We start from the raw sequence: 18001 nt of genomic DNA, 5'->3' as shown, positions 1-18001 counted from the left end.
CTGTATGATCTCTTCATTCAAAACATAAAAGAAAACAATACTTTTTATATTAAAAAAAAACCTAAATTCCACCCTGTTGGAGGCGAGTGGAGGAGGTATTCAGACATGCCTGCCTGAATAACAGTTTAATAGAGTCTAAAGGTCTCTAGGACTCTAGGACAATTCCCCATCTTTTTCAAGGACATGATCAGAGAACAAAAAGCAGGAATAGGACTGCGACCACAGAATTCCAAGTAGAAGCTTGAATCTGAATTCCCCTGGAATGAAGAATCCAGCCCTGAAACAACGAAAGCCTTTGGGAAAAGGTGACCGCCCACCTCTTATGGCAGGAGCTAACCTTGCAAGTGTGTAGAGATGGCGAGAAGGGAAGCTTGTGCAAAGCGAACAAGGGAAGCTTATTCAAAGATAAGGATTCCATTCTCCCTATTACACGCATTTGGTTTGAATGAAATACAGTAAAATGTTGAGCCATTAGCTAAGTCAGGAAGGCTTACATCTTCCTAAGGTTGTCTAGGTGACAACAGAACACAAGCGAGAAGAAGGATGCACACAGTTTCCTGGCTCCCAAACTGGCTGTTGAGCTCTATAGTAGCCATGACAAGCAGGCCAGGCTCATAACATTGTTGTTGTTGTTGTTGTTTAGTCGTTTAGTCGTGTCCGACTCTTCGTGACCCCATGGACCAGAGCACGCCAGGAACTTCTGTCTTCCACTGCCTCCCACAGTTTAGTCAAACTCATGCTGGTAGCTTCGAGAACACTGTCCCACCATCTCGTCCTCTGTCGTCCCCTTCTCCTTGTGCCCTCCATCTTTCCCAACATCAGGGTCTTTTCCAGGGAGTCTTCTCTTCTCATGAGGTGGCCAAAGTATTGGAGCCTCAGCTTCAGGATCTGTCCTTCCAGTGAGCACTCAGGGCTGATTTCCTTCAGAATGGAGAGGTTTGGTCTTCTTGGAGTCCATGGGACTCTCAAGAGTCTCCTCCAGCACCATAATTCAAAAGCATCAATTCTTCGGCGATCAGCCTTCTTTATGGTCCAGCTCTCACTTCCATACATCACTACTGGGAAAACCATAGCTTTAACTATACGGACCTTTGTTGGCAAGGTGATGTCTCTGCTTTTTAACATATACCCTTCATAACATCATAACATATACCCTTTCTAATCTAATGCTATTTGAAGGAGGTAAAGAAGTAAGTCTCACTTCATGTCATTGTAGTTCATGTGTGGCTTGGCTTATTCTCTGTTGCAATGCAAGCAACTGTTCACTATCGCAAAGTGAAATTCACAATTTCTGCATGTCAGAAATAAGAATGGTCCTTTCCCTAGTAAACAAACTCTCTGTGTACTGATTTTTAGACTTTGTTCTTTCAGAGCAGACGGAATCCTGTTGAAACCCCTTGAGGCTGGAACATCTTATAAATATAAAATTGATCCAACAGCTTTGAAACGCTGTTGCTCTTCTGCATGACCTTGATTTGCAGCAGGTTTATGCAATTATGAACCTGTGGAAAAGTTCAACTATGTTATTTCCGATATCTTTGTTTTCAATTGCAGGGTGGATCTGTAGGCTGATTGGCTCTGGAGCTTTTCTGTATCTCTAGAAAGAAACAACTTCTTGGCTTCACAGACAGCAAAGCAATTATAAATTCCTCAGACTCTAATTAAAAACCAGATAGGTTTCCAAAACACTATTAAAGACACACTGGGGGAATAAGGATTTCAATTTATTGTCATGAATATCAAGCTCGTTTCCTTATTAGCTGCAAAGCAGTGAAGAGTAAATGTTCCATAGGCAAAGCATTCTGTTTAACAATGGGGGGGGGGAATGTACCTCAACAAGAAAATGGTGTTTTGCAATTTGTGCCTTCTTTCCACTGAAATATATCTACAGTAAATGAATCTGCACTAATGAGAAATATTTCCCATTAGGAGACACTATAATCTGCAAGCAAGTGGCAGGCATGTCGCATCTTGTGTAGGTTTATCTTTTTCGTTGTATGTTTTCAAAATCTATGCATATTAATTTTGATTTATGAGCTGAGTTCTTCCACTGGATACCTCCTTAAAATTGTTCATTCCATTTGACTGGTAACTATCTAGTTCATTAATGCCCCTCTCCTCCCAAGTTAAATGCTGTAGGTCAGGCCCGTCCAACTCCCAAGAGAATGTGATCCACTCCCAGTATAAAAATACTGGCAGTGTGATCTACCTATTGTCATTGAGGATTGACCAGAGTTGTTCAGCTTTTCTTGGGGAGAGGAGAGTTATTAAACTTGGGGGGGGGGGGAATCAGAGTTGTTGAGCTTTGTTGGGGGGGGAGAGCAGAGTTGTTGACCATTTTTTCGGGAGGACAATATATTTTTAAGGGGGAATACATACACCGCTCACCTCATTCTCAAAACACCAACGAACAACATCGAGTGGTTGAACATCTCTGCTGTAGGTTATGCATGTGCAACTGTCAAATCTTTCCCCCTGAGGAGACACAGATGTCCACCATGTCAACTTACGTAAGTGGGTGGGGAACAGAAGGAACAGCAGCTATGGCCATGGGGAATGCTCTTAAGTTTGCTTGGATCCTAAATCACATACTTTTGCCTTCCTGTGCATGAGCTAGAGACCCCACATTATCATGCCACATTTTCCTGTTCATTCAGCAACTCCTGCTTCACTTACAGCTAGTAAGTGAACTGCACCCACCTTGAAATATTAAAGATAATCGCCCCATTTATCTGGTCGCATTCAAAAATGAAACTGAGATGAGTCAAGACCCTCTCGTGGTTCTGAGGCTCTGCTCCGCACTTTAAAGTTCACATCAGATTTATTTATTATTTTAAAATGTTTGTGATCCAGACTTATACTGTCTATTACATAGTGGTCTGAGGACCTCACTGGCCTTACTCTTCGGACATCTGGATGGATTATATAAATTTATATGTTTTAATTTAAGATGGGTGTGCTGGTGGTTATTTCATGTGAGCTGAAGTTTTTGTTGTCATTTTTCCTTTTCCCTTCTTTATTTTTTAATAGCAAAATTAACAAACAAATAAAAATATTTCTTATCATGCTCACCTTGGGTGGAAACCTCTGATAAACCAGTAGATTCTACAAACAAATCACTGATGTTAAGGTAAAATTGTTGGCCTGTTTCTAAAAGAATTGTAATTTAAATATGTGCTTTTATAATCAGACAACGCATTTGCAATGGATCAGCTAAGTCAGCTTTCAAAAGCAGTTCCTAGTCCTTTAACAATGGACAAAGATTATTTTGTGTGTATGTGTCATAATATTCCAGTCCAGATATTTTAAAGGGATGCTGATAAAATGATGTTCCCTTTGAGGCTCTCATGTCTTAAGTACAATTAAGACGTTATGCAATAACAGGCTATTCTGCAGTTGTCTCATTTTAATAAGGGGAGAGATTTTATTGTTTATAGTCAATTATTAATAGCAGTGGAACTATGCAGAGTAGGTCAACTGGCAATTGCTGACTCTGATTATTATTTCATCTGGCTACAAACATTCATTCTTGGTTTTTAACTCTCTTAATAAAAAATATGTTCCCTGTCCTGGCAAAAAGACCCAGTGCCTCTTCTTTCTTAAGGCTATTGTCTACTGGGGAGCGAAGCCAGCACGGTGATGCCCCCTGGGTTTAAAACACACTGCTTTAAACTAGGTTGTTTTTTTCTAGACTGAGCTTCTCTGCAGCCAATAGACCTTTATTGGAGCCGAGTGAATGGTCAGAGAACATTGTAAAGCATGTTGCAGGGCTGTGGCGTCATTGAAGCTGAGCAGCTGTGGACCTAATCAGTGCCTGGATAGGAGACCACTGGGAGCCCCACATTAGTTGCTCTGAGAGCAAAAGTTGCAAAGAGCAGGGGGGCAAAAAACCCAAAAAAAACCCCATGATGAGCTCCCCCAACCCCGCTAACTGTTTAGTTGAGCTTATTCATTCTTCTAACATCATTACAATGTCCATGTCCTGGCTTTGCTTCAGTATCTGCTGAAGCCAGTGCTGCTGGTGCCAGAGGCAGAAAAACATAAGACTGCAACAGTTTACAGATGGGAAGTTTGCCTTGTACAGAATGAGACATGGCTCATCTAGCTCAGCAGATCTCCAGGGTTCCCAGGAAAATGCTCGGATGTAACCAGGGACCTACTGCGCCACTGAGCTATAACCCTTACCTAATGGCTATTTCTGCTAGAACTTTCCAAGGAAGGGAAGTATCCAAGTACAAAAGACCAGGTAAAACTGTGAACCCCTAGGGGTAATTATAATAATAATAAATAATAAATTTATTTATATCCCGCCCTCCCTAGCCGAAGCCGGGCTCAGGGCAGCTAACAACAATAAAATAGTACAATATTCTAAAATCATTCATTATAAAATTAATTCAAATCAAATTGATGGCAACCATTGGGCTAGAGATTCTGTGAAGATTGCCAAAGGAGGGAGTCAGGCTGTGCCCTGACCAAAGGCCTGGTGGAACAGCTCTGTCTTGCAGGCCCTGCGGAAAGATGTCAAGTCCCGCAGGGCCCTAGTCTCTTGTGACAGAGCGTTCCACCAGATCGGAGCCACAGCCGAAAAAGCGCTGGCTCTAGTTGAGGCCAGCCTAACCTCTCTGTGGCCTGGGACCTTTAAGATGTTTCTATTGTTCATAGAAGTGGCTTGGATAAAATAGGCTGAATCCAGAAAGTGAAGAAGCTGGCAAACTTTATAAGCGGGTAGGCTGAACAAAACTCTAGCAGTAAGATTGCTATAAATAAGAACGTACAGAGTCGTCTGGTTAGCAGTCAGACAGAAGCCTAATCTGCTCTGCTCTGCTAAAAATAAATGAATGTATTACTGCAACTAGAACACACTGGACATTCTTTTATACTCAAGAAACTCAGGCTGAAGGAAACTTCTTTGGCTCCCCCCAGGAGCTCTTAATTAGCTGTCAATTAGCTCAACCACCATGAGTGACTCTTGCAATTGCACCAACTAGCGGCTTTAACACTCTAAGAAGAAATGAACTCTTAGCTTACATTTTGATCCCTTCGCATTGCCATTCCAAGATAATAATACTATAATCAAGCAAAATACTAAGTTAGATCCATTCATTTCAATAGGTCTACTCTGAGTAAACTTAACTGAATATCACCCAATGTTTTCTTCTTCCACCCCCCTTTATTAAAAACAGCTTTTCCATTTCATTTTCTACCATTATACCCTGACGTTAAATACAAAACTTTCCCAGAAAGGCTGACAAAATAATAAACATATATATAAACCATTCAAGACAAATCAATGCACAACAACAACAAGTGAAACAGTAGGATAAAAACAATAACCTACCATCAGTTGAACAAATCATTACAAGGGAAATGTTAGGGAAAATAAGATGGTTTTTGCCTGGTACTGAAAGGGCATGGAGGCTGCCAAGCATGTCTCCCCTGGGAGAGCATTCTAGAAGAGGGACACCCACAACTGAAAAATGAATGCAAGAAAAAAAGATTTGCAGTTGCTACTCAGTTAAGCCTGGAGCCAAAAACCTGAGCAGCCAATTGAAGCCAATGTTGTTCAGAAAGGATGCATGTATAGCCGTGACGTAAGTTTTCTGGGCACGACTTTTGCAGTGACATCTCTATCAAGTGTGTGAGATTCCTAATGATTGTCTGGATGACTCTCCTTTCTTCCCTTGCTTATAAAGAGCAGGAAAGTTCACCCAGCGGCTGCTGGTTGTACCTTCTGGCCAAAAGGACTGTTGGTTTGCAGGAGGCGCATTCGAGGCACGTTCCCCTTCTGGTCTGGCTGAAACATAAGGAACCTACTCCAGCATCTTTGAACCTCTGGCACTGGCACTGTTCAGAGAAAGAAGGCAAATAAAATATTGACCATTTTTAAGAGTACATCCCAGAAATTTATTTATTTTTAATTACATGTTAGGTGTAACATTGTGTGGATATGCCAAATATGTGTTATACAGGTATGGTGGTAGCTCAGGTAGCTGTGATTGGCTGCAGAACCCTGTTGAATGTAAAATAACCAGAATTACTACCATGTATGGGAGGTAAAGGTAAAGGGACCCCTGACCATTAAGTCCAGTCACGGACAACTCTGGAGTTGCGGCGCTCATCTCACTTTACTGGCCGAGGGAGCCGGCATTTGTCCTCAGACAGCTTCCAGGTCATGTGGCCAGCATGACTAAGCCACTTCTGGCGAACCAGAGCAGCGCACAGAAACGCCGTTTACCTTCCCGCCAGAGTGGTACCTATTTATCTACTTGCACTTTGACGTGCTTTCAAACTGCTAGGTTGGCAGGAGCTGGGACCGAGTAACGGGAGCTCACCCCGTTGCGGGGATTTGAACCACCAACCTTCTGATTGGCAAGCCCTAGGCTCTGTGGTTTAGACCACAGCGCCACCCACGTCCCTGTATGGGAGGTGGATGTCCTCAAATCTCAAAAACCTAAGCTTACCATATTTGCACTAAAAGCAGGGAGAGGAGTCTCTGGGTCTCTCTGACCTTTGAGGCTCTCCTTAGGCCATGAAATTTTCCCAAGCCACACCCATCACAGGTTCTGCTCAACTCCACCCTTAAGTGCTTAACTGTGACAGTGCATCTTCCCAGCTTAGATAGAGAGGTCCACTCACTTTTGCCACTTATCCCTAGCATATGGCCCCTGAAAGTTTGCTCATGTGAGAATGTGGCCCTCAGGCCAATATAAGTTTCCCACTCCTGCACTAAAAAAACCCCTCGAATGAATTGAGTGATATTAGATTAAGGCCAGGTTTAATGTGGTGAATGTGTACATTTTTAAAGAATGTAAATAGCAGCTCAGTCAGCACTGGGGACACAGGGGTGGGGGAGGGTAAGTTTAACCCCTTCCCCCTGCCATAGTCCAAGAAAATTCCCCACCCCACTTGCTATTTTTATCAGGAGGGAAGGATACCAGTGACGCCATTGGAGATAAGCTCCTCCAGCTCCAGCGAGAGCAGAGTTTAGGCCGTGTATTCCCTCGTTTACAATCACACAGATATGAGCAAAATATGGGTGGTTGCTCCTCTTCTACTTCCACAAATATCTACTTGCAACTGTAGTCTTTAATAGTAAGCCTTCTCAAGGCCAAGCTTGGATCGGGATGCCATTGGGACCAGAAGGGTCCTCAGAAGGTTCCTCAAAAGATTGAGGAACCACCCGTGCCAAGGTAGTGCCTGCCACCCCTCCAATTTACGGTACTTTTCAAAAGCCATTCGTGCCATTGTGAACTGCATGGTGTCAGCTCCAGTTTGACCCTTATTTATTCAAGTTGGATGCTCCTACCATCACCCTACTGCAAAGAACAACCAGGAGGAAAGCAAAATGCCCCCAGACTGCCACTACCATCAAAGTTTTTGAAAATAGCATTGTTTGAGAAAGAAAAAAATAGGCTTTTAAAAAAATACTGTTTTTATTTATTTTGATGGTACAGAAGATAAATTTTGAAAAAACAATTGTTACAACAGTAAACATCAAGTAACTTGTCCTGATAAAATTACAGACTTTTATCATGACGTGTGTTAAAGTTTCATTTGATTACGCTAAGAGATCATGCCACATTTTCCTATGAGTGCTGGGTGGGTGCTGGCATTTTTGTCAAGGCAGATTCCAACTCAGCTGCAAAAACAGAAAGTGATTTTTCCCCCCCACTCCAGCACAAGTTTTCAAAGGAGGTTCTGAGTCAGTGAAGCTTCACCTGTTATTTGCTTGAGAGAATTTTGGTGCAACAAGAATGTGCTTGAAAGACAGATGTTGTCTTCCCTTTCTCAGCTACAGGAGTCTTATTGCTCATTTTATTACTAAATTCTGTCTGGAGATGTGCATCAAGAAATGCTGATGTGATATTCACCCTGGGTAGAAGACGGCTTGCAGGGCTTTCTGGAGAGACAAGAATCTAAGCAAGGCTAAACAACCCCCTCTCTCCAGATTGAAGAACGATTGCTTTGTTTTTTGTAACAAAAAGTCAAGTAAATTGAATTAGAAGTGTGTCTACACCAGACCTCAATATGTTTGGGGCTACTAATCTCGTCAGCACCAGCCAACTTGGCCAATGGTCAGAGATGGTGGGAGTTATATTCAAACAACATCTGGGAGGCAGCAGGTTGGTTTACACCTTGTCCTAAAGAAGGGACATCTTTTGGGGTTTTGTTTTTGGCTTTCAAGTCAATTCACGCATTTTTAGTTGCATTTCAGCATCAATAAAACTGCTAATCTTTTCAGTTCTGAAGGTAGTGTAGGGCTTTTCTAGACATCAAGCAACAGTATCAATTGCAAGCATTACTATTGTCATAAATTCAGATTGATTAATAAATCATCAATAAAGATCTGCAGTTCAAAGTGGTTCACAAGATATTTTTTTTAAAAGGTTCATTTTTAATTATTACTAAGCATACAGTGTGAATTATTTTAGCTTATGTCATGAGCCACTATGAAGGTCTATGGACAAAAGGTGGAATGAAATTAATAAATACTGCATTGGGCGTTCTACTCATGTGTAAATGCAACATGTGAGTTGGGAGAGTGGGGCCAAGTATGCCAAGCATTGTTCCTGTTGTCCTGTGTCAGCTGGAAGATGAATTTCCTCAGTCAGTAGAGCATAAGACTCTTAATCTCAGGGTTATGCAATCAACCCCCACATTGGGCAAAAGATCCCTGTGTTGCACGGGGATGGACTAAATGAACCTCAAGGTCCCTTTCAATTCTACAACTCTATGACCTTCTGGTATTTACGGAGGGTTCCAGTTGTGAAGGGACCTTCCACAAGTACCATAACCTCTCCACTTTGGAAGTTCATCCTCCAACTTAGGGAGGGTGGTGGCAACAGCAGACAGAGCTTAGCATGCTCATCAATACTTACATGTTGTTTTGACATATGAGTACAATGCCTGAATGTCAACAAAGGTCCATATAATTAAAGCTATGGTTTCCCCATGTGATGGCCTGGGTATCCGATTCAGAGGCTGAACCGGAGGAATCCCAGCCTGCACAGGAGTCCCCACCTCCAGGGCTGGCTGAACTGGGGCAGGGCCTTGATTCTGAAGCGCCTGCACCTGTGCCAGATCCTCAGGAGCAGGCACCAGGTGAATCCACTCTGGCTCCGGAGGTGGTTGAGGACTCAGTGCCTACAGGTGAGTCTCCCCCTGGGTCCAGTAACCCTTCAGCCTCTCCTGAACTGCAGAGGCTCAGGGCAGAGAGGCGGAGGGAACTGGTTTCTCCCAGGAGGAGTGCTCGCCTTAAGGCCAGGAGAGGCGGGTCTCCTGGGGGCCGGGACCACCCCTGGCCTCAGAGAAGATAAAGGCCAGTCAGCCCGGTCCCAGGTTGTGGGAACAACGTCATTGAAGAGCTGTTTCGGCCAACACCCAGTCCGGTTCCCCCAGAGTTCCTGTCCTTGCCCGGCTCCTCGCTGTGGACCCCACTTCGCCCGTGAAGGACTGTCTGCCAACCCTTGACTCAGGTCCTGGACCTCGCCCCACGGTAGCCTCCCCCCTGGACCAGCACAGCCCAGTAGTGATGTATGGAAGTGAGAGCTGGACCATAATGAAGGCTGATCGCAGAATAATTGATGCTTTTGAATTATGGTGCTGGAGGAGACTCTTGAGAGTCCCATGGACTGCAAGAAGATCAGACCGATCCATTCTTAAGGAAATCAGCCCTGAGTGCTCACTGGAAGGACAGATCCTGAAGCTGAGGCTCCAATACTTTGGTTACCTCATGAGAAGAGAAGGCTCCCTGGGAAAGACCCTGATGCTGTGAAAGAGCTGATGCTGTGAAGGAGAAGGGGATGACAGACGACGAGATGGTTGGACAGTGTTCTTGAAGCTACTAACATGAGTTTGACCAAACTGCGGGAGGCAGTGGAAGACAGGAGCATCTGGCGTGCTCTGGTCCATGGGGTCACGAAGAGTCGGACATGACTAAACAACTAAACAACAACACAATGCCTGAAAGAGACTGTAGTGGTTTGCCCAAGGCAACAGAACAAACTTTTTGGCTGAGAGTGCTTTGAACCTTGGGCTTCAGTCCTATGCACAATTACCAGTACTTTTGAGTGAACCTGTATAAGATTGCACTTAACTTAGTAGCATAGACAGGTATAGGATTGTATGTTAAAAACTGGCCAATATTCTCCTCTTATCTTTGTGGAGAGTTCAAGAAGAGGAGCCAAGTGTTAATCTAAAAATTGGTTGCAAAGTTGAACGATTTCAAAAGGCAATGTTACTGCTTCATGACTAGATGTCAGGGACTGGGCTGAGGAGGAATGGTTGGAGCCCCACCCCCCTTTTCTGAAGCTTCCCAAGGGCAGGAGGACAGCATTGATTTAGAACAGTGGTTTGCAGAAGGGCACAGCCCAGAGGGGAAAAGCTCGGAAATACTGGGTGAGGAACAGCTAGAAGAGGAAGCGCCGAGAGAGACAGCTGGTTAGATTCAGTGTCCTGGGACAGCATTCCTGACCCCCCCCCCCTTCGCCCAAGACTAGATGGGCTTGGAAAGGGATAGAACAGAAAGCGCAACAGCAATAAGCTCAGATTACCCGATGTAGGAGTGACATATATTAATGGGGACGGAGGGGGTAAACCTTTATTGGGAGAGACGCCATTTTTTAGAGAGATGTGCATTCCTTTGTCTCTCGCTTTGATTATTAAAGAATTTATGTGGTAAGAACACTCCTTTCGTTTGATCCGCTTAGTTACTGCCACCAGGGGAGGGATCCGATTCACCAAAGCCTGACACTAGACAGAGTGTGTAATGTCTTGTTTTGCAATTCTTTCCCTCCATACGATTTATAATTGTGATTGGTTTGCTGATGGGGCAAACGTCAGGCCTGGAAAGGAGTACATTCAGTGCCCTCCTGCTTCAGCAAAACTACTGATTGCAGCTGGACTCAAAGCCACCACTAGCCATTGCTTCAGGGTGGAGGGATTATTTGTTTTGTAAGAAGCTGGAAAGTTAAAAAAAAAATGTATCAGAAGCTAAAACAAATACCTATTTATGGGTTGGAAAGATTTGCTCTTGAAAAGTATAGTATAAATGAATAAAACAACGATAAATGGCATCAGATGTAATAAACCAAGTGTGTGATGGCACAACCATATGGAAATGTCATTTCATAATGACTATGTTGCTACATTGCCACTTCCCTCGCTGTCCCATCTTCCCATCAAAAGTTGCACCTTTTGTAATCAGAAAATGTCTCAGATACATTAAGCTGCCCAGCAAGGGAGGAATCAGCAAATACAGTACCTAGGTGTATAAATTCTCCTTGTGGCTGTGCAATGTTTCTCACACTTTATTACACTTTCCAGACCCCCCCCCCTCTGGTCTTCCCATGTGTGCAGTAACTTAGCGCATCACAAGAGAGCTGTTGAGGATTTAGTACATACTTGTCCATTGTTGCCTCACTGTTTATTGGATGCAGAGGAAATGGATATGTTGATGAGTTGGAAGGAGTGGGTCCTAATAAGTGCTTAATTTCCAGAACAAGAGATGCTGGATCTGGAAATAGCACTCTCAGCTAGAAGCCTGTATGCAAATCCCCAGTATGTTTGGCAGCAGGCGTGGGGTGGGGGCTCTCTGTGCTTACTCCATGAGAAAGGAAACCCACCCTGAACCTGTGCAGGGTTGCTTTCATCTATTATTCCTTCATCTGCCCCTAGCACTGTGGACAGATGGTAAAGACAGGGTTCAGCCCTGGCACAATCAACTGATCTAATGCAATATTAAAGCACGTGCATTAAACCTTGTGCATTGCGGTTTTTCAGCACCATCACTGTTTGAAGGCTCTGTGGACTTGCACATTCTCCAAACCACATGGCTAACAGGAAAAGCATGTACAATGCAAAGTGGGCTGGATGCCTTAAATGGATGTCCACCACAAACCGCATGCACTGCCTCATTCCATAATCTTGACCACACAATCTTGCATAACAATTGCTTCATTCCGATGACAAACGTCCTGCAACATCAACTCTTTTTGGAACCATGTTCAAAATCACTTTGTAGGCTTCAGGCGATGGAAACTGCACCCTATCCCAAGGCAGAGCGCTCTACTTTACGTGTAGGGTGTACGTACACCCTATTATTGGATGTAAAAATAAATTGCTTCTCTCCATGGGACATTTCGAAATCTGCTCTTTTATATTAAAATTGGGTTTGTAATTAATGTGGCAGCTGCAGTCACGTGAACAAAAGTTCAAAATCATTGTTTTTTCTTAGTAAATCATTAAGATTTTGCTTTTACTTTTTTTGGATTTTAATCTGTTAGTTTGTGTTCACAACAGACTTAACACAGCATGTGCTAGCCTTACTATAATGATATCACACATGGAATCTGGGCGGCATGTCATTCTTCCACGTATCCCCATGCCAGCATCAGTTTCTACCACAAACCAGTGGCACTAGAATGAAGACATATTATCTGGGGGGTGGGGAATATAGTGACTAGGTCTAGATAATATTTATTTATAAATACATACATACATACATACCCCGCCCATCTGGCTGGGTTTCCCCAGCCACTCTGGGCGACTTCCAACAAAAGATTAAAAATGCATTTAAACCTCAGTCATTAAAAGCTTCTCTAAACAGGGCTGCCTTCAGATGTCTTCTAAACATCAGATAATTGTTTATTTCTTTGACATCTGATGGGAGGGCGTTCCACAGAGTAGGCGCCACTACCAAGAAGGCCCTCTGCCCTCATGCCATGGCAGCAATAATAAGTCATGACTGACTGGGCAACTGTTTCAAATTGTTCCCTTGTGAAAAGTGCAAAAACATAGGAAGGTGCCTTATACGTAGTCTAATTGGTGTGTAAGGTCTGATGAAATGGACAGTTGCCTTGAGTAACCATCCAGCCGAAGCCAAGGTCTCATTTCCATTACAAACCTATGCTGGGTTCATTCCCCCTTTGACCATCATTATTTCCTCAAGGAATCCTAGGAACTTAAGTCTGACAAAGCGCTGAGGATTTTCTACTTGGGCCTCTATCCATTCCTTTCACGGAACTAACAGATTTTAAAGGGGAGAGGAAATGGCTCAAACCAGCACAGTCTATTACATGGAGAAACTATGCCGCTAATAATATCACCATAAATATACCATTAATTAAACTTATTTTGCCTACTTAATGGGTAAAAGGCGCTGTATGAAGTCACTATGAAGGGATACATTATTTTTAAGCATGCAAATACTGTACTGTAAGAAGGATTACAGGAATGTGTTCAGCAATTATTGGTGTGGACAGAAATAGCACTTTATCCTTCAAAGGCCAAGAGAGAAGATTAAGGTGTGAGTCACAGCAGTGGCTGATGCTTTTTTTTTAATATAAAAAAAGAGATGCTCTTACTTTTGCAGGTGTCGGCATGGATCGCAATCCAGTTGGCTTGAGATGGATCTGTAATTGCCGTAAGGATCTGACCGTCATTCTTTTGGAAGTGACTGGCATAGATTCCCATAGTCCAAACAAATCCTACAACCTGAAGCAGTGCAGTAAACTACTGTAAGAAGAACTTGATTCTGCTACGCCAGAGAACTAGAAATCCTCACTTTATTCTAGAGCAGAGTAGGGACACTTTTTCAGTGTGATAGCTTCGTTTCCTTCTGGGCAACCTTTCAGAGACAAAAGGCCTGTGGTGGGTGTGGGCAGAGTGAGGAATGTATATTTTACCTACAGTAAGTACACTAGGCTAGGTTCTATACGAACACCCTCCTTTCTTTCCTGCATTGTTAACTGTTAATTTTGAATGGGCTCCTTCATAGTCCTGTTTCAAGTCTTCCCAGCTTTGGGGAAAACTAAGTTTGGAATCCTAAACAGATGTGGTTAGAAGTAAGCTGCAGTGAAATCAGTGGAATTTCCTTCCGAGAAAATATTTGGTATATTTATTTTTATTTTATTTACCGTATTTTTGTTCTATAAGACTCACTTTTTCCCTCCTAAAAAGTAAGGGGAAATATGTGTGTGTCTTATGGAGCGAATGCAGGCTGCGCAGCTATCACAGAAGCTAGAACAGCAAGAGGGATTGCTGCTTTTACTGTGCAGCGATCCCTCTTGCTGTTCTGGCTTCTGAGATTCAGAATATTTTTTTTCTTGTTTTCCTCCTCCAAAAACTAGGTGTGTCTTGTGGTCTGGTGCATCTTATAGAATGAAAAATATGGTATTTATTGAATTTATATACCGCCCTATACCCGGGGGTCTCAGGGCGGTTCACAGAATAATTTGGCTGTAGGACTCTACTGCTTGCCAGAAAAAAAATTCCATTGACTTTTTGGGCCTTGCATACTAGGGGACTGGATATATATCTTTTCACGACTTATTCGTATTATGTGAATTAAACATAGGGCATCTGAAGCTACAGTTTGCTAGTAGCCATGATGACTATATACAGGGTTTCCCAAACTCGGGTCTCCAGCTGTTTTTGGACTACAGTTCCTATCATCCTTGACCACTGGTCCTGCTAGTTAGGGATGATGGGAGTTGTAGTCCAAAACCAGCTGGAAACTCACATTTGGGAAACCCTGCTGTATTCCATCTCCAGTACAGGAACAGATAGGACTCTATATACCAGTTTCTCGGAATTGTTCTGGTGGACTTCCCCATAGGCCTATGATTGGTCACTATGAGGGTAAGGATGCTGCACAAAATGGTCCTTTGTTCTGATCCAGTAGGGTTCTATTCCAAGTCTTACTTACTTACTTATTTTCTAATGCTAGTAAGAAGGTATCATTTACTAAATAGGTAAATTGGAACAAGCTCCATGCAATAGTTATCCATGAGAGTTTTTTAAGAAACTCTTTAAGGATATTTAACATTTCAGAAGTTATCTCCCATTACACTCATTTGGAAAGCACCACCTTCCCCCATCCCACCCCCATAAATAAATAAATGTGCCAGGAACAGATTTTGAGCCTGGAGTTACAGAAGATAGATAAGGAAATTGAGAGAAGCATCCATGCCTGAGGTGTGCATACTCATTTGAAAAAATCCAATCACTGTCTCCAAGCCAGCAAGTTTACATGTTGTTGTTATTTTGAAACAAATACATGTGAATAGAATGGGATGAGAGACATACACCCTATACTCAATGATGCCTCAGAGCTTGGGGAGTAGGTAGGGACCTGTGTTTCTCCAGCCAAACTAGTAACAAACTATAGCAAAAGTGCCTCTGACTTTGAGGTCATCATGTTAATTCACAATCCGAATTAACTCAAGACACAGCTTTGCTGAGTTTGTGGCAAAAAGAAACAAAGGTTCTAGGGAGTGGTCTTGCCTTGTGGCTCCCTGAAGGGGTAACCCGAAAGAGAAATACTCTGAGTCAATACTTTGCAGATACCCCCACTACCTGCAGCAGGCCATACCCTGGAAGTGGTACTGCGTACCCTGATACCCAGCTGCTGTTAATATCCAAAAACAAGGTCTTAGATGGCCTTGCATCCACACATACACCCATGCGCCTCTCTTCAAACACTGGTAGTGATTGCAGTGGTTGCTAGCCACTGGAGAAGGGGGGATACAAATTTGCCACCCCCAATTTAGTGCCCCACACTCTCTTGCTGTCCTGGACCCATTGAAATAGTTCCACTGCCTAGTTCCCCTCCTTATGCAGAAGCAACACCTGCAGAAACTAAATGGGGCAGGGGGGCGCACGTTCTTTCTTCCCACTTCAGTGGAACAAGAGCTGCTTCTCACCTCTGGCAATGCTGTTGGGGAAATGGCTGAAGAGTTGTTGTTTTTAAATTATTCCAGGAAAGCAGATTTGCAAGGGGAGGGTGGGAAGAAAGCCGAGAGAGGAGGGGGCTCTGCTCCTTTAAACTAGTTTAAGCAGTTGAAGTTACAGATATGCCTGGGGTTGCTATTGCCTGAAGTGAGAGACAGAAATGGCTGAGGAACATGTCAGTCTTGCTGCTCCCAGGCACCTTTCCTGAAACAAAGCAAAGGACTCCCTTGCCCCCTTCTTCCCACATACAAGTTTGATGAATCCATTTGAAAGAACTCCGACAAAGAGGGAGAGAGGGAGATTGCAGTTCAGAAGCAAATACTCCATACACTGACAGCTCTGCCTCGCATATAATATTACACCTTGAAAGGAAAGATCAAGCATAATTTAGAAAATGTCTCAAGATCAACTGAGCAGGGAAGCGGGGACGAAAAGAGCAGCAATGCACTCACCTCGTTTGTTTGTTCTCTCTGCAATACACAAACACACCTTTTCAGGTTGCTACAATGCACTGTATCCAGGGAAAGCCTCCTCATCTTGTTATTGGATGGAAGTTCTCAGGGTTTGTCTTTGCCCAGAAGCTCTCCACTCATGGCAAGTGATGGGGGAGGAGAGGGGGGGAGAGTCACAACAGCATAACCTGCTGTTGCCTGGCCTTCACCTCATTCTTCCAAAGCAACCAGAGCCTCTGAGCATGCTCAGGTGAACTCTCCCTTAGGATGATTTTGTATGTTATACAGGACATTGAGAACAAGTTCTGGGACTGAGATCTGGAAGACTCTCACACTTAGGGCTGACACTTTTTAACCTGCCAGCTTATGAGCAGTTCAGTCAGCCACTCACTGTGGCAGTGTACAACATCTCAGGGTGAAAAATAGCATCCTTGAGACCCTGGTGACATTTATTTTAATGATTAACTACAGAGCTGGAGATCTAGCCACAAAATCCTTGTTATCCCATAATATGCCTTCTGCAATCTGGTGCCCTTCAGAGGTTTTGGACTAAAATTCTCAGCATCCCCAGCCAGTATTGTAACCTGAAACATCTGGAGGGCACCAGGTTGGAAAAGGCTGCCATAATGCAATTACAGTGGTACCTCAGGTTACAGACGCTTCAGGTTACATACGCTTCAGGTTACAGACTCCAGTAACCCAGAAATAGTACCTCAGGTTAAGAACTTTGCTTCAGGATGAGAACAGAAATTGCGTGGCGGCGGCAGCAGGAGGCCCCATTAGCTAAAATGGTGCTTCAGGTTAAGAACAGTTTCAGGTTAAGAACGGACCTCCGGAACGAATTAAGTTCTTAACCCAAGGTACCACTGTATAGCTTTCCAGAGTGTGGTTAACAGACAAGATAACACCAGTATAACTAAAATTTCAGCACCCCATCCCCTTTCCCTCCTAATTCTATCCTACACTCACATTTTAGCAAATTTCTGCTGCTTTTGAAGAAGAGCTCTGTCCCTTTGCCCTTAAAAATGTGTTCCTGCAAATGAAAGCAGCACTGATCAAAGAATGTTTACTTTGGACACACAATTCAGTTTGCTCATTGAACATGTGAGCAAACACCACCCATGCTCTGCTTTCTCCTTATTATGGAGAGAGTTTTCAAAATATGAACTGTCCACGGAAATGATAAGCAAATGTCAGTCTTTCCTGTCACAGTTTAAGCTTTACCTAAATTGCTTTCTGTTGGGCCAGCCCTAGATTTCCAGGATATAATGTGAAGTAGAATAAAAATGTTGTACCAAAAGCACAACCTGCTACATCACCTTCCAGCTGAGATTATTCCTTTCCCTGTCATCTGATATAGGATGTCTGTCTGCACCCCTCAACTACTAAAGTTGCTTAGAGACGCAGTGGGACTTACTTCTGAGTAGGTGTGCATAGGATTGTGGAGATAGTTGATTTCAATGCAAATTACTGTCAAGTAAGTATGTTTTTGAGGCAAGGATATAAGAAGGGGATATGAACATCCCTAGGCTCCTGTTCCACTAGCATAAGAGACTTGCACTAGCAGAATGGAACTCTCCCCGGCAGCTCCTCTATATCTCAAAATCAGCTCAAAGGGGTTGCGGGACCCTTAGCAGATTTGATTCCAGCATGTAGCAGGAGGAGAGGAAACTGAAGTGGCTCAGCACCAATGGAGCTCTGCTTTGGACATAGTCCCTATTTTACTATGGTCAGGGGCAGAGGAAGGGGGATGCGGTGGGGGTAGTCTGCCCCAGGTGTCACCACTGAGGGGGGTGACAAAATGCCAGGCGGCACTC

The 18001-nt window shown here is 43.5% G+C and overlaps 1 protein-coding gene across 1 annotated transcript in view; it reads right to left on the bottom strand.

Annotated features, from left to right (window-relative positions):
- LOC128405218 (uncharacterized) overlaps positions 1-16327 on the bottom strand; it is a 34903-nt gene extending 18576 nt beyond the window's left edge. Inside the window, exons 1-3 of the mRNA XM_053371625.1 lie at positions 16185-16327; positions 13365-13494; positions 5729-5844 (exon numbers count right to left, since the gene is read on the bottom strand). Of these exons, the coding sequence (XP_053227600.1) occupies positions 5729-5844; positions 13365-13494; positions 16185-16268 (330 nt within the window). The 5' untranslated portion in view covers positions 16269-16327. The remainder of the gene's footprint in view (positions 1-5728; positions 5845-13364; positions 13495-16184) is intronic.
- Positions 16328-18001: the final 1674 nt, after the last annotated feature.

Source organism: Podarcis raffonei, chromosome 17, assembly GCF_027172205.1.
Source record: "Podarcis raffonei isolate rPodRaf1 chromosome 17, rPodRaf1.pri, whole genome shotgun sequence".
NCBI classification, from domain to species: domain Eukaryota; kingdom Metazoa; phylum Chordata; class Lepidosauria; order Squamata; family Lacertidae; genus Podarcis; species Podarcis raffonei.
The sequence above is the reverse complement of the archived record's forward strand: the minus strand, read 5'-3'. Positions and strand labels throughout refer to the sequence as shown.